Below are 13779 nucleotides of genomic sequence, written 5' to 3'. Positions count from 1 at the left end.
TGGTCTATGCAGACAGTTAGTCTGCAGCAGGCTAGCACAGGGTAGATTCATACCCCAACTTGCCACAAATTAACTGTTTGTATAGACAAGTCCTTAAACTCATGCCTTGATCTCGCAAAGATTCAGGACTGAACATATTAAGTCATTGGGCCTGATTCTGATCTCACATCAGCAAGAATCAAGAGTAACTTGAGGGAAGTCTATGGAGTTACACAGGTGTCAAACAAATATTAAATTTGATCAGACTTAGGCCCATGGACTCCAAACCAGTGTAATTTTCAATGACCTGGAGGTAATCTTCTCTGAGGTATAAAAGCATCTTTATTATAAAAAGAAGGTTTAGAATCAGGAAAAATGCAGCAAAATCTGTCTGTTTCTCCAAGCAAGGAAGGGCAGTGCTTTGAGAAAAACACACTGAACTAAATTCATCCCTGGGGTAACTCCACTAAAGACAATGGACTGGAATGGAAATACTCCCTTTAGGATATCAGGCGGCTTGTTAGCTTACCATCGTGCACTTGGAATGCAAGAGTTGTGATCTTCTGTGTAATAATCATCAGTGGGCTATAACGTAAAGATATAGAAAGTGATGAATGCCTTTTCATAATACAGTGCAAATCCTTCCTTCTTATTTTTATATGGATTATTGGATTGATTGATTGATAATAATAATGTTACACTTATATAAGGTCTTTCAGCTCAAAGGATCCCAATGCACTTAGTTAGTCAATGAAATGCAACCACCTCTGGGGCAAAAGGTATTGTTGTAACAGTTTAGAACAAAAAGTGGAAAATGCCATATAAACACCAAAATTGCATGAGGAATTTAAGTAGGCAGAACATAATTATCCATGGTAGAAACTGGGCCAAAACAGCAAAGTTAACAACCCTACAGTAGAGTGCTGTGAAACCTTGAATTACCAAATGCAGTCAGAACCTTATTGTAGGTCTCATCCAAAAAACGGTACCTCAACCAGTACAGCGTACACTATACTAAGGGTGTCATTCTGGAATATATAATACCTCAGTATGAAATACCATCACCCTTGCTGCAGCTCATCTGGTTTTAATCTCTTTGGAGTGGGGACTGTGTCTAGCAAACATTTTTAGGCAGAATAAAACTACCACCTAGTTCTTATATGGAGCTTTTCATCAGTAATTCTCAAAGTGATTTATAAAGGAGACAAGCATAATTATTACCATTATCCAAATGGGGAAACTGAGGCACAGAGGGGATGTGACTTTCCCAGGGTCACCCAGTAGGCCAGCGGCAGAACAGAGAACAGAACTCAGGTCTCATGAGTCCCAGTTCATTGCTCTACACACCAGGCAACACTGCCTTCCCATATTAATGTAATTACAATAATAATCATCATGGAAGTTGTATGTGACCGTGAAAATATATAATTACTTTAACAGCATTATTTATCATGGATATATATGGTGTTAATGATACAGAAGAAGTCTGGACTTAAGACAACATTCCTAGGTTTTATTGTAAATCAGTATTAACAAAGGACAAGTGTTACAGAGGACAAGTTTCCAGCCCCATTGCAGAGTGCTTCTTTTTGCTACAAAAGTGCAATCTCTCCACACAGTTTCAGACACCATTGCTATATAAATTATGGTTGATGTTAATAGGCAATTGCTATTACCAGATTTTGACTGGTATATAGAACTTTCATACATATCTCAGTCAGTACACAAACATTTCTGGAAAAGAAAAAACCTACATCGAACTAGATGACTACTCTAAACAAAGCTTTTTGCTAGTTTAAAATGTTTCATCATATTTAACTGGATGTAATGAAAGAGGGAACAGCTGAATTTCTTCAGCTCAGTCCCTGCATCTTCCAATCCAATTTCTGCCTGAGGTAGGGAAAATGTTATTTTCCAGTGATATCGTTAGCTAAAATAAGCAAGTATTACTTTTCTCCATGAATTTTCCAAGAGATTCTGGAATGTATTGTTTCAGACTGTGCTGGTAGTTACATTACAAATTAAGTATTCAAAAATCTCCCAACTCAAAATCAGACCTGATGGTTAAGATTAACTATTTGCCTTTTGGTTGCCTCAATATAAAAGTTTGTGATTTCTAAACACTCATCGTGTTGAAAAAAGTGTCTAAGGTACAGTAGAATTCCGATTATCTGAACCACTCAAAAGATTATGTTCACATAATCAGGTTTCAATAGACCAGGGAGTTATGATGGCAGTTCAGTAGACTGAGAGGTTTAGATACTGTAGATTCAGATATCTGGAATTCAATTGTATTTTAAACCCTAAATGTATATCCATATCACTGTCATAATTTTATACACAAAGAATATGCTTTATCCTCATCCTCATCAGACATTGACATCCAAAGGGAATCCACAAGCAGGCACAGTTATCTGCAGTTAGTGGAAATCATAGAATCATAGGACAAGATTCGAAGGGACCTCGAGAGGTCATCTAGTCCAGTCTGCTGCAGAACTAAATATTATCTAGATCAGGGATCGGAAATCTTTAGCATGCCCACACTGCTTCCCACAGCCCCCATTGGCCTGGAACGGTGAACCGCGGCCAGTGGGAGCTGCGATCGGCCGAATCTGTGGACGCAGCAGGTAAACAAACCGTCCTGGCCCGCCAGCGGATTTCCCTGATGGGCCGCTTGCCAAAGGTTGCCAATCCCTGATCTAGACCATTCCTGACAGGCATTTGTCTAACCTGCTCTTAAAAATCTCCAATGATGGAGATTTCCACAACCTCCCTGGGCAATTTATTCCAGTGCTTAACCACTCTGACAGAACGTTTTTCCTAATGTCCAACCTAAACCACCCTTGCTGCAAATTAAGTCCATTGCTTCTTATCCTAGCCTCAGAGGTTAAGAAGAAAATTCTTCTCCCTCCTCCTTGTAACAACCTTTTATGTACTTGAAAACCGTTATCATGTCCCTTCTCAGTCGTCTCTTTTCCACACTAAACAAACCCAGTTTTTTCAATCTTCCCTCATAGGTCATGTTTTCTAGACCTTTAATCATTTTTGTCACTCTTCTCTGGATCTTCTCCAATTTGTCCACATCTTTTCTGAAATGTGGCACCCAGAACTGGACACAATACTCCAGCTGAGGCCTAATCAGCATGGAGTAGAGCAGAAGAATGACTTCTCGTGTCGTGCTTACAACACTCCTGCTTACACATCCCAGAATGATGTTTGCTTTTTTTGCAACAGCTTTATACTGTTGACTCATATTTAGCTTGTGGTCCACTTCCACCAGATCCCTTTCTGCAGTACTCCTTCCTAGGTAGTCATTTCCGATTTTGTATGTGTGTAACTGATTGTTCCTTCTCAGTGGAGTACTTTGCATTTGTCCTTATTGAATTTCAACCTATTTACTTCAGACCATTTCTCCAGTTTGTCCAGATCATTTTTAATTTTAATCCTATCCTCCAAAGCACTTGCAACCCCTCCTAGCTTGATATCAGTCGCAAACTTTATAAGCGTACTCTCTATGCCATTACCTAAATCACTGATGAAGATATTGAACAGAACAGGATCCATGTGGGACCCCACTGGTTATGCCCTTCCAGCATGACTGCGAGCCACTGATAACTACTCTCTGGGAACCAGTGGTGTAAGTAAAATCTATGTCTTACTGATATTGGGGGAGGGAGGGGAGCACATGACCTCCCCATGTGACCCTCCATGTGACTCCTCACCGCCCTGCCCCCAGCCCAGGGCCCCCACGCTCTCCCCGCCCCCTCCGCACATCCATCCCATGTTAGCTGGGGTGGGGGGCTCTGTCCTCCTCCTGCTGCGCCAAAGACAGGGCTGGGGAGGGGGAAGTACAGCTGCCAGAGGAGCTGTCAGCATTCTGCTTCTTTCCCTACTGCTGCCCCTCCCAGCGGGGAAAGGAGCAGAACTCCCAGCCTCAGCCCCACCCCACAGCCCTCTCCTCCAGCAGGGCTGCTGCTGTGGTACACAGACAGAGTGTACCACAGCTCCATGGAAGGGCAGGAGGCAGGGCTGGGAATTCTGCTCCTTTCCCTGCTGGGAGGGGCAGCGGGAAAAGGAGCAGAACCCCCAGCCCTCATCTCCGGTGGGGCTGCTGCTGTGTCTTTCCAGTATGCCATACCGGCTATAATTAGCTTGCTAGTACGGTGTACTGGAGCGTACCAGCTTACTTGCACGGCTGCTGGGAACGGTTTTCCAACCAGTTTTGCACCCACCTTATAGTAGCTCCATCTAGGTTATATTTCCGTAGTTTGTTTATAAGACGGTCATGCGAGACAGTATCAAAAGCTTTACTAAAGTCAATTTATACCATGTCTACCACTTCCCCCCTATTCAGAAGGCTTGTTACCTTGTCAAAGAAAACGATCAGGTTGGTTTGACACGATTTGTACTTGACAAATCCACGCTGACTGTTACTTATCACCTTATTATCTTCTAGATGTTTGCAAATTGATTGCTTAATTATTTGCTCCATTATCTTTCCAGGTACAGAAGTTAAGATGACTGGTCTGTAATTCCCTGGGTTGTCCTCATTTCCCTTTTTATAGATTGGCACTATATTCGCCCTTTCCAGTCTTCTGGAATCTCTCCTGTCTTCTATGACTTTTCAAAGATAATTGCTAATGGCTCAGATATCTCCTCAGTCAGCTCCTTGAGTATTCTAGGATGTATTTTATCAGGCGCTGGTGACTTGAAGACATCTGATTTGTCGAAGTAATTTTTAACTTGTTTTATTCCTATATTAGCCTCTGATCCTACCTCATTTTCACTGGCATTCACTATGTTAGACATCCAATCACCATCAACCTTCTTGGTGAAAACCGAAACAAAGAAGTCATTAAGCACCTCTGCCATTTCCACATTTTCTGTTATTATTTTTTCCCCTTATTGAGTAACGGTCCTAGCTTGTCCTTGGTCTTCCTCTTCCTTTTAATGTATTGTGGAATGTTTTCTTGTTACCCTTTATGTCGCTAGCTAGTTTAATCTCGTTTTGTGCCTTGGCCTTTCTAATTTTGTCCCTACATACCTGTGTTGTTCATATTTATCTTTTATAATTTGACCTAGTTTCCACTTTTTGTAGGACTATTTTTCTTTTTAGATCATTGAAGATCTCCTGGTTAAGCCAGGGTGGTCTCTTATCATACTTCCTATCTTTCCTACACAGTGGGATACTTTGCTCTTGTGCCCTTAATAATGTGTCTCTGAAAAACTGCCAACTGTCTTCAATTGTTTTTCTCTTTAGACTTGCTTTCCATGGAATCTTACCTACCAACTCCATGAGTTTTTCTATAGTCTGCCCTCTTGAAATCCATTGTCTTGATTTTGCTGTTCTCCCTCCTACCATTCCTTAGAATCATGAACTCTATCATTTCATGATCACTTTCACCCAAGTTGCCTTCCACTTTCAAATTCTCAACCAATTCCTCCCTATCTGTCAAAAGGAAATCTAGAACAGCTTCTCCCCTAGTAACTTCTCCACCTTCTGAAATAAAAAATTGTCTCCAATACATTCCAAGAACTTGTTGGATAATCTGTGCCCTGCTGTGTTATTTTCCCAGCAGATGTAGGAATAGTTGAATTCCCCTATCACCACCAAGTCCTTTGCTTTGGATGATTTTGTTGGTTGTTTAAAAAAATCCTTATTCACCTCTTCTTCCTGGTTAGGTGGTCTGTAGTAGAGCCTACCATGACATCATCCTTGGTTTTTACCCCTTTTATCCTTACCCAGAGACTTTCAACAAGTCTGTCTCCTATTTCCATCTCAGCCTCAGTCCAAGTGTATACATTTTTGATATATAAGGCAACACCTCCTCCCTTTTTTCCCTGCCTGTCCTTCCTGAGCAAGCTGTACCCATCTATAACAATATTCCAGCCATGCCTATTATCCCACCACGTCTCTGTTAAATGTTATCAGAGTAAAAGCAAGTCAAAATGCAAAAAATAAAAATAGGAAAAAGACAGATAATTTCTTTAAAAGTGACATCTGTTTTTAGATAATATGTGGCAGTATCTGGTGCATTTCTGAACAACACATTTAAATGTGCATAAGTGTATGGTTATCTGCATTTTTTTTAACCAAAAAAAGTAAATGTGCAAAAACAACTGTCAACTACATCCTAGGAAGTTATCTTCAGGTATCAGCTAATTTCATTAAAACACCTACACATAAAATGCAAAATAAACCCAGAGTTGGGATCTAATCATGCTAAAGGAATCATGTAGATTTTGCATAATCACTATCATTAAAATATCTAGGCCACTGACTCTACCTAACAGATTGTCATTATGGGATTCTTTCATTTTCAGGAGAGCACTAATGGCCTGAAACACCTCTTATTAAATTTTATTCTATGAAGTTCTCAACGGTATGAAAAGTTTCTCTTCCAATAGGGAGGGGAGTACGTTTTCTTGAACATCCTATGTCTTAGGGTAGTTTTTCCCCTTGTGGCAAAACTGCAGTCTTCCTTTCAAATATATATAAATCCCAGGGCTTTAAGCAGACAAAGCAGCAGACTCCTTAAAAAAAAACTCCTTAGGAGAGGCAGTGATTTGCAATGAAGAAGCAGGTCTACAATCATACAGAATTCTACTGCCATTGTTTGAGCCTTTCATTTTATGTGTGAACTCCACCAATTTGTTCATGTTGGTTCAGCAACAATTTTTCCTTTTAAAAGGCATGATTCTTGCTAATGACAAAACTGATGTGTTTTATTCTAATGTTTAAGTAAGTAACTTTAAACCAGAGAATCAAAGCCAAACTGATGTCCCTTTAATTGCCTGCAGATAGGCACCTGCATTTGAAAATTGTAAGCCAGTGAGTTGTACTGCTGTAAGCCAGTGAGCACTGATATGCAAACAATTCAGATGGACTGATTAGGTCATGCACAAAACCAGCCTGCATTAAAACACTACTATGATACATGAATGTAGAGAAAAAGAATGATTATTTATATCTATATTAGGTATTTATAGAGTACTCATCATAATATCTAGCAACCAAGTATAATTCTTAAATCTTACATACCATTTAATCTGAAAAAACTAACATTCTCTCCCTTCCTTCCCAAATTTGAACTCTAAATAAGACAGAAAGATTCACAGAAATGACACTCCTGCAGACAAATACAACATATCATAGAATCATAGAATATCAGGGTTGGAAGGGACCTCAGGAGGTCATCTAGTCCAACCCCCTACTCAAAGCAGGACCAATCCCCAATTAAATCATCCCAGCCAGGGCTTTGTCAAGCCTGACCTTAAAAACTTCTAAGGAAGGAGATTCTACCACCTCCCTAGGTAATGCATTCCAGTGTTTCACCACCCTCTTAGTGAAGAAGTTTTTCCTAATATCCAACCTAAACCTCCCCCACTGCAACTTAAGACCATTACTGCTTGTCCTGTCCTCTTCTACCACTGAGACTAGTCTGGAACCATCCTCTCTGGAACCACCTCTCAGGTAGTTGAAAGCAGCTATCAAATCCCCTCTCATTCTTCTCTTCTGCAGACTAAACAATCCCCGTTCCCTCAGCCTCTCCTCATAAGTCATGTGTTCCAGACCCCTAAACATTTTTGTTGCCCTTCGCTGGACTCTCTCCAATTTATCCACATCCTTCTTGTAATGTGGGGCCCAAAACTGGACACAGTACTCCAGATGAGGCCTCACCAATGTCGAATAGAGGGGAACGATCACGTCCCTTGATCTGCTCGCTATGCCCCTACTTATACATCCCAAAATGCCATTGGCCTTCTTGGCAACAAGGGCACACTGCTGACTCATATCCAGCTTCTCGTCCACTGTCACCCCTAGGTCCTTTTCCGCAGAACTGCTGCCTAGCCATTCGGTCCCTAGTCTGTAGCTGTGCATTGGGTTCTTCCGTCCTAAGTGCAGGACCCTGCACTTATCCTTATTGAACTTCATCAGATTTCTTTTGGCCCAATCCTCCAATTTGTCTAGGTCCCTCTGTATCCTATCCCTGCACTCCAGCGTATCAACCACTCCTCCCAGCTTAGTATCATCCGCAAATTTGCTGAGAGTGCAATCCACACCATCCTCCAGATCATTTATGAAGATATTGAACAAAATCAGCCCCAGGACAGACCCCTGGGGCACTCCACTTGACACCGGCTGCCAACTAGACATGGAGCCATTGATCACTACCCGTTGAGCCCGACAATCTAGCCAATTTTCTACCCACCTTATAGTGCATTCATCCAGCCCGTACTTCTTTAACTTGCTGACAAGAATACTGTGGGAGACCATGTCAAAAGCTTTGCTAAAGTCAAGAAACAATACATCCACTGCTTTCCCTTCATCCACAGAACCAGTAATCTCATCATAGAAGGCGATTAGATTAGTCAGGCATGACCTTCCCTTGGTGAATCCATGCTGACTGTTCCCGATCACTTTCCTCTCATGTAAGTGCTTCAGGATTGATTCCCTGAGGACCTGCTCCATGATTTTTCCGGGGACTGAGGTTAGGCTGACTTGCCTGTAGTTCCCAGGATCCTCCTCCTTCCCTTTTTTAAAGATTGGCACTACATTAGCCTTTTTCCAGTCATCTGGGACTTCCCCTGTTTGCCACGAGTTTTCAAAGATAATGGCCAATGGCTCTGCAATCACAGCCGCCAATTCCTTTAGCACTCTCAGATGCAACTCGTCCGGCCCCATGGATTTGTGCACGTCCAGCTTTTCTAAATAGTCCCTAACCACCTCTTTCTCCACAGGGGGTTGGCCATCTACTCCCCATGTTGTGATGCCCAGCGCAGCAGTCTGGGAGCTGTCCTTGTTAGTGAAGACAGAGGCAAAAAAAGCATTGAGCACATTAGCTTTTTCCACATCCTCTGTCACTAGGTTGCCTCCCTCATTCAGTAAGGGGCCCACCCTTTCCTTGGCTTTCTTCTTGTTGCCAACATACCTGAAGAAACCCTTCTTGTTACTCTTGACATCTCTTGCTAGCTGCAGCTCCAGGTGCAATTTGGCTCTCCTGATTTCATTCCTATATGCCCGAGCAATATTTTTATACTCTTCCCTGGTCATATGTCCAACCTTCCACTTCTTGTGAGCTTTTTTTTTATGTTTAAGATCCGCTAGGATTTCACCGTTAAGCCAAGCTGGTCGCCTGCCATATTTACTATTCTTTCGACTCATCGGGATGGTTTGTCCCTGTAACCTCAACAGAGATTCCTTGAACTACAGCCAGCTCTCCTGGACTCCTTTCCCCTTCATGTTAGTCCCCCAGGGGATCCTACCCATCCATTCCCTGAGGGAGTCGAAGTCTGCTTTTCTGAAGTCCAGGGTCCGTATCCTGCTGCTTACCTTTCTTCCCTGTGTCAGGATCCTGAACTCAACCAACTCATGGTCACTGCCTCCCAGATTCCCGTCCACTTTTGCTTCCCCCACTAATTCTTCCCTGTTTGTGAGCAGCAGGTCAAGAAAAGCTCCCCCCCAGTTGGCTCCTCTAGCACTTGCACCAGGAAATTGTCCTCTATGCTTTCCAAAAACTTCCTGGATTGTCTATGCACTGCTGTATTGCTCTCCCAGCAGATATCAGGAAGATTAAAGTCACCCATGAGAATCAGGGCGTGCGATCTAGTAGCTTCTGCGAGTTGCCGGAAGAAAGCCTCATCCACCTCATCCCCCTGGTCCGGTGGTCTATAGCAGACTCCCACCACAACATCACTCTTGTTGCTCACACTTCTAAACTTAATCCAGAGACACTCAGGTTTTTCTGCAGTTTCGTACCGGAGCTCTGAGCAGTCATACTGCTCCCTGACATACAGTGCTACTCCCCCACCTTTTCTGCCCTGCCTGTCCTTCCTGAACAGTTTATAACCATCCATGACAGTACTCCAGTCATGTGAGTTATCCCACCAAGTCTCTGTTATTCCGATCACGTCATAATTCCTTGACATCACCAGGACCTCCAGTTCTCCCTGCTTGTTTCCAAGGCTTTGTGCATTCGTATATAAGCACTTGAGATAACCTGCTGATCGCCCCTCATTCTCAGTATGAGGCAGGAGCCCTCCCCTCCCAGACGTTCCTGCCTGTGCTTCCACCCGGTATCCCGCTTTCCCACTTACCTCAGGGCTTTGGTCTCCTTCCCCTGGTGAACCTAGTTTAAAGCCCTCCTCACTAGGTTAGCCAGCCTGCTCGCAAAGATGCTCTTCCCTCTCTTCGTAAGATGGAGCCCGTCTCTGCCCAGCACTCCTCCTTCATGGAACACCATCCCATGGTCAAAGAATCCAAAGCCTTCTCTCCGACACCACCTGCGTAGCCATTCGTTGACTTCCATGATTCGATGGTCCCTGCCCCGGCCTTTTCCTTCCACGGAGAGGATGGACGAGACCACCACTTGCACCTCAAACTCCTTTATCCTTCTTCCCAGAGCCACATAGTCTGCAGTGATCCGCTCAAGGTCATTCTTGGCAGTATCATTGGTGCCCACGTGGAGAAGCAGGAAGGGATAGCGATCCGAGGGCTTGATGAGTCTCGGCAGTCTCTCCGTCACATCGCGAATCTTAGCCCCTGGCAAGCAGCAGACTTCTCGGTTTTCCCGGTCAGGGCGGCAGATAGATGACTCAGTCCAAGGGACTGAGTCTATCTATCTATGAGAGGTATCATACAAAGCCAATTTTGAAAAACCAGTAGGAGTCTATTTTCCTCCTGGGTTCAATATGCTTCATATACAATGTCAGCAAGAGTGGGAATTAAGGATGCTAGAGAAGGAAAACAGTGGCATAGAATAACAGCTCAGCTAAAGTCTCCAATATTCAAACAGACTCAAATTGTCTAGTCTATTCTGTAACCTTCCTCAGGAAGGCGGAAAACTGTCTTGCAACGTCCCCTAAGCAGAAATCTGCCTATATCCTGTCCCAGCCAAGAAAAGAATCAGTCACTGTGGGCTCTTATGGGATATCAGCCTTTCCCATACGCACATGTGAAAGCACATGTCCATATTTCTGTAGTGCCTGGTACTGTAATCTCTCCTCTGGCTGTAAAAGTAGGATGAACAGGTCCGTTGTCCCTCTGCCCCTCCCACCCAGCCACCGACTTCATCTTGATGTCAGCTTAGGAAATTTACAGCTAATACAGAGTAACTGGAAACTTGGCATGTTTCACTTTGTGCCCTGAAATCCAAGTGCTTCACCTACATCATATGCTAAACCCTTCTGGCTTCCAACCTTCGAATCCATATGGTGCTCACACATCCTGGTGAGAGGTACCACATAGATTGACACTCAGTTCCCAGAATGAGAAATCCTAACCAGACACCTAACTTGGCATACGGCAGCACATTATGCAACTTCTGTGTTATATGGGTCCACTATAGCACCTGGACAGACACTTCATACCTTCCTCCCACCTAAAATAGTTCTCTGTTTTAAAGCTGAAATGCTGAGTCAGGAGATGCTGGTATATTGAGATTTCAAGCTTAGTAATAAAATAGACAGTACAGCAGAGATCAGCAATCTCTCACTCTTGACACATACAGAGCTCTTTCAATGTGTCCTTGAAGATCAGCTTTGCAGGTAATGCCAGAACATTGTGTCCAATATCTGTCAGCCTCCACTGTGTGTGATTAGTTGCCAAGTTAGATGTATGATTTGGATATTTAAAGTATTAAAAAGAAGCGTTGCCAACTCTCAGGATTTTATTTCAGGTGTTACAAGATTTGATTTTTTTTTAAACCCAGCTCCCTGAATCATGTGATTATATGAGAACCTCAGCTTTTGTTGTTTATTTGGTTTTTTAAATAAATTCCGAGTCCTACTGACTGTAGAGAAAAGTTTGAAAACATGAATCCTCCAAGCTCAAAAAACAGAGCCAAAATAAAAAGAACCAAAAGCTTATTTTTAAAATCCCATGATTACTAAGTCAGACTCAGGATTTTTGAACACTTAGGAGTGGCAATACCGAAGGAATAAATTGCTAATTTTTTTAAGCTTTCAGGGAACATCTAATTATAAATGACACAAAAATGTTGACTAAATTAGCCTGTCAAACATGGTGCCCATGTCATGCAAGGTCAAACGTTTCTGACATATAAGTAGTAAAAATGTGGCTCAGTTTGAGAAGGCTGCAGAAGGGTGCACAGAAATAGATCTTAATAAAATCTACTGTATACTCACAAGCCAAAGTCAGAATCTATTATTTTGTTCAAAATGTTGACAAAATGTTGACACAGTTTATTGAAAAGGGACGAAGAAGTAGGTAGACTTTAAAAGAAAATCACAATATTCCATGGGAATAAAGCCTACAGATGATACTTACATTTACAGAGGAAACCTAAAGGAAAAGATTTGAAATAAAGCCATTTATTCCCAAACCCCAGATCATTTGAGTTCTGTTTAACTGTGACTAAAAAGAGCTCCTCATGCTTTGTGGCTGCAAACTAAAGGATATTCACAGATTAGGCATTGTGGAATAATATCATACAAAATAAAACACCAACACTATTGCTAAAACCAGACCAGAGAAACAGAAACTTAATTTCCCCATGCTATGATTTATTTCTAATAATTTTGATACTTGTTGTGAATTCATTTCCTTGGTCTGGACATCAGTGTGGAAAACCTCACATGATTAAAAGCTCTGTCATAAAAATAAAGGGAAGGGTAACCACTTTTCTGTATACAGTGCTATAAAATCCCTCCTGGCCAAAGGCAAACCCCTTTCACCTGTAAAGGGTTAAGAAGCTAAGATAACCTGGCTGGCATCTGACCCAAAATGACCAATGAGGGGACAAGATACTTTCAAATCTGGAGGGGGGGGCAGAACAAACGGTTCATCTGTCTGTGTGATGCTTTTGCCTGGAACAGATCAGGAATGCAGCCTTACATCTCCTGTTAAGTTAGTAAGTAATCTAGCTAGAAATGCGTTAGATTTCCTTTTGTTTAATGGCTGGTAAAATAAGCTGTGCTGGATGGAATGCATATTCCCATTTTTGTGTTTTTTTGTAACTTAAGGTTTTGCCTAGAGGGATTCTCTATATTTTGAATCTGAGTACCCTGTAAGGTATCTACCATCCTGATTTTACAGAGGTGATTCTTTTACCTTTTCTTTAATTAAAATTCTTCTTTTAAGAACCTGATTTTTCATTGTTCTTAAGATCCAAGGGTTTGGGTCTGTGTTCACCCGTACAAATTGGTGAGGATCCTTATCAAGCCTTCCCCAGAAAAGGAGGTGTAGGGCTTGGGGGGATATTTTCATAGAATCATAGAACCATAGAATATCAGGGTTGGAAGGGACCTCAGGAGGTCATCTAGTCCAACCCCCTGCTCAAAGCAGGGCCAATCCCCAATTAAATCATCCCAGCCAGGGCTTTGTCAAGCCTGACCTTAAAAACTTCTAGGGAAGGAGATTCCACCGCCTCCCTAGGTAACACATTCCAGCGTTTCACCACACTCCTAGTGAAAAAGTTTTTCCTAATATCCAACCTAAATCTCCCCCACTGCAACTTGAGACCATTACTCCTTGTTCTGTCATCTGCTACCACTGAGAACAGTCTAGAGCCATCCTCTTTGGAACCACCTTTCAGGTAGTTGAAAGCAGCTATCAAATCCCCTCTCATTCTTCTCTTCCGTAGAGTAAACATCCCCAGTTCCCTCAGCCTCTCCTCATAACTCATGTGTTCCAGTCCCCTAATCATTTTTGTTGCCCTCCGCTGGACTCTTTCCAGTTTTTCCACATCCTTCTTGTAGTGTGAAGCCCAAAACTGGACACAGTACTCCAGATGAGGCCTCACCACTGTCGAATAGAGGGGGACGATCCCGTCCCTCGAT

General features: G+C 42.5%; 1 protein-coding gene across 1 annotated transcript in view; it reads right to left on the bottom strand.

The window, feature by feature from the left end:
* MBOAT1 (membrane bound glycerophospholipid O-acyltransferase 1) overlaps positions 1–13779 on the bottom strand; it is a 91700-nt gene that overhangs the window by 28605 nt on the left and 49316 nt on the right. The window contains exon 5 of the mRNA XM_073331898.1: positions 509–564. Coding sequence (XP_073187999.1) covers positions 509–564 — 56 coding nt within the window. The remainder of the gene's footprint in view (positions 1–508; positions 565–13779) is intronic.

This window comes from Lepidochelys kempii, chromosome 2, assembly GCF_965140265.1.
Source record: "Lepidochelys kempii isolate rLepKem1 chromosome 2, rLepKem1.hap2, whole genome shotgun sequence".
Lineage (NCBI taxonomy): Eukaryota > Metazoa > Chordata > Testudines > Cheloniidae > Lepidochelys > Lepidochelys kempii.
This window is presented reverse-complemented; position numbering and strand designations above follow the sequence as displayed.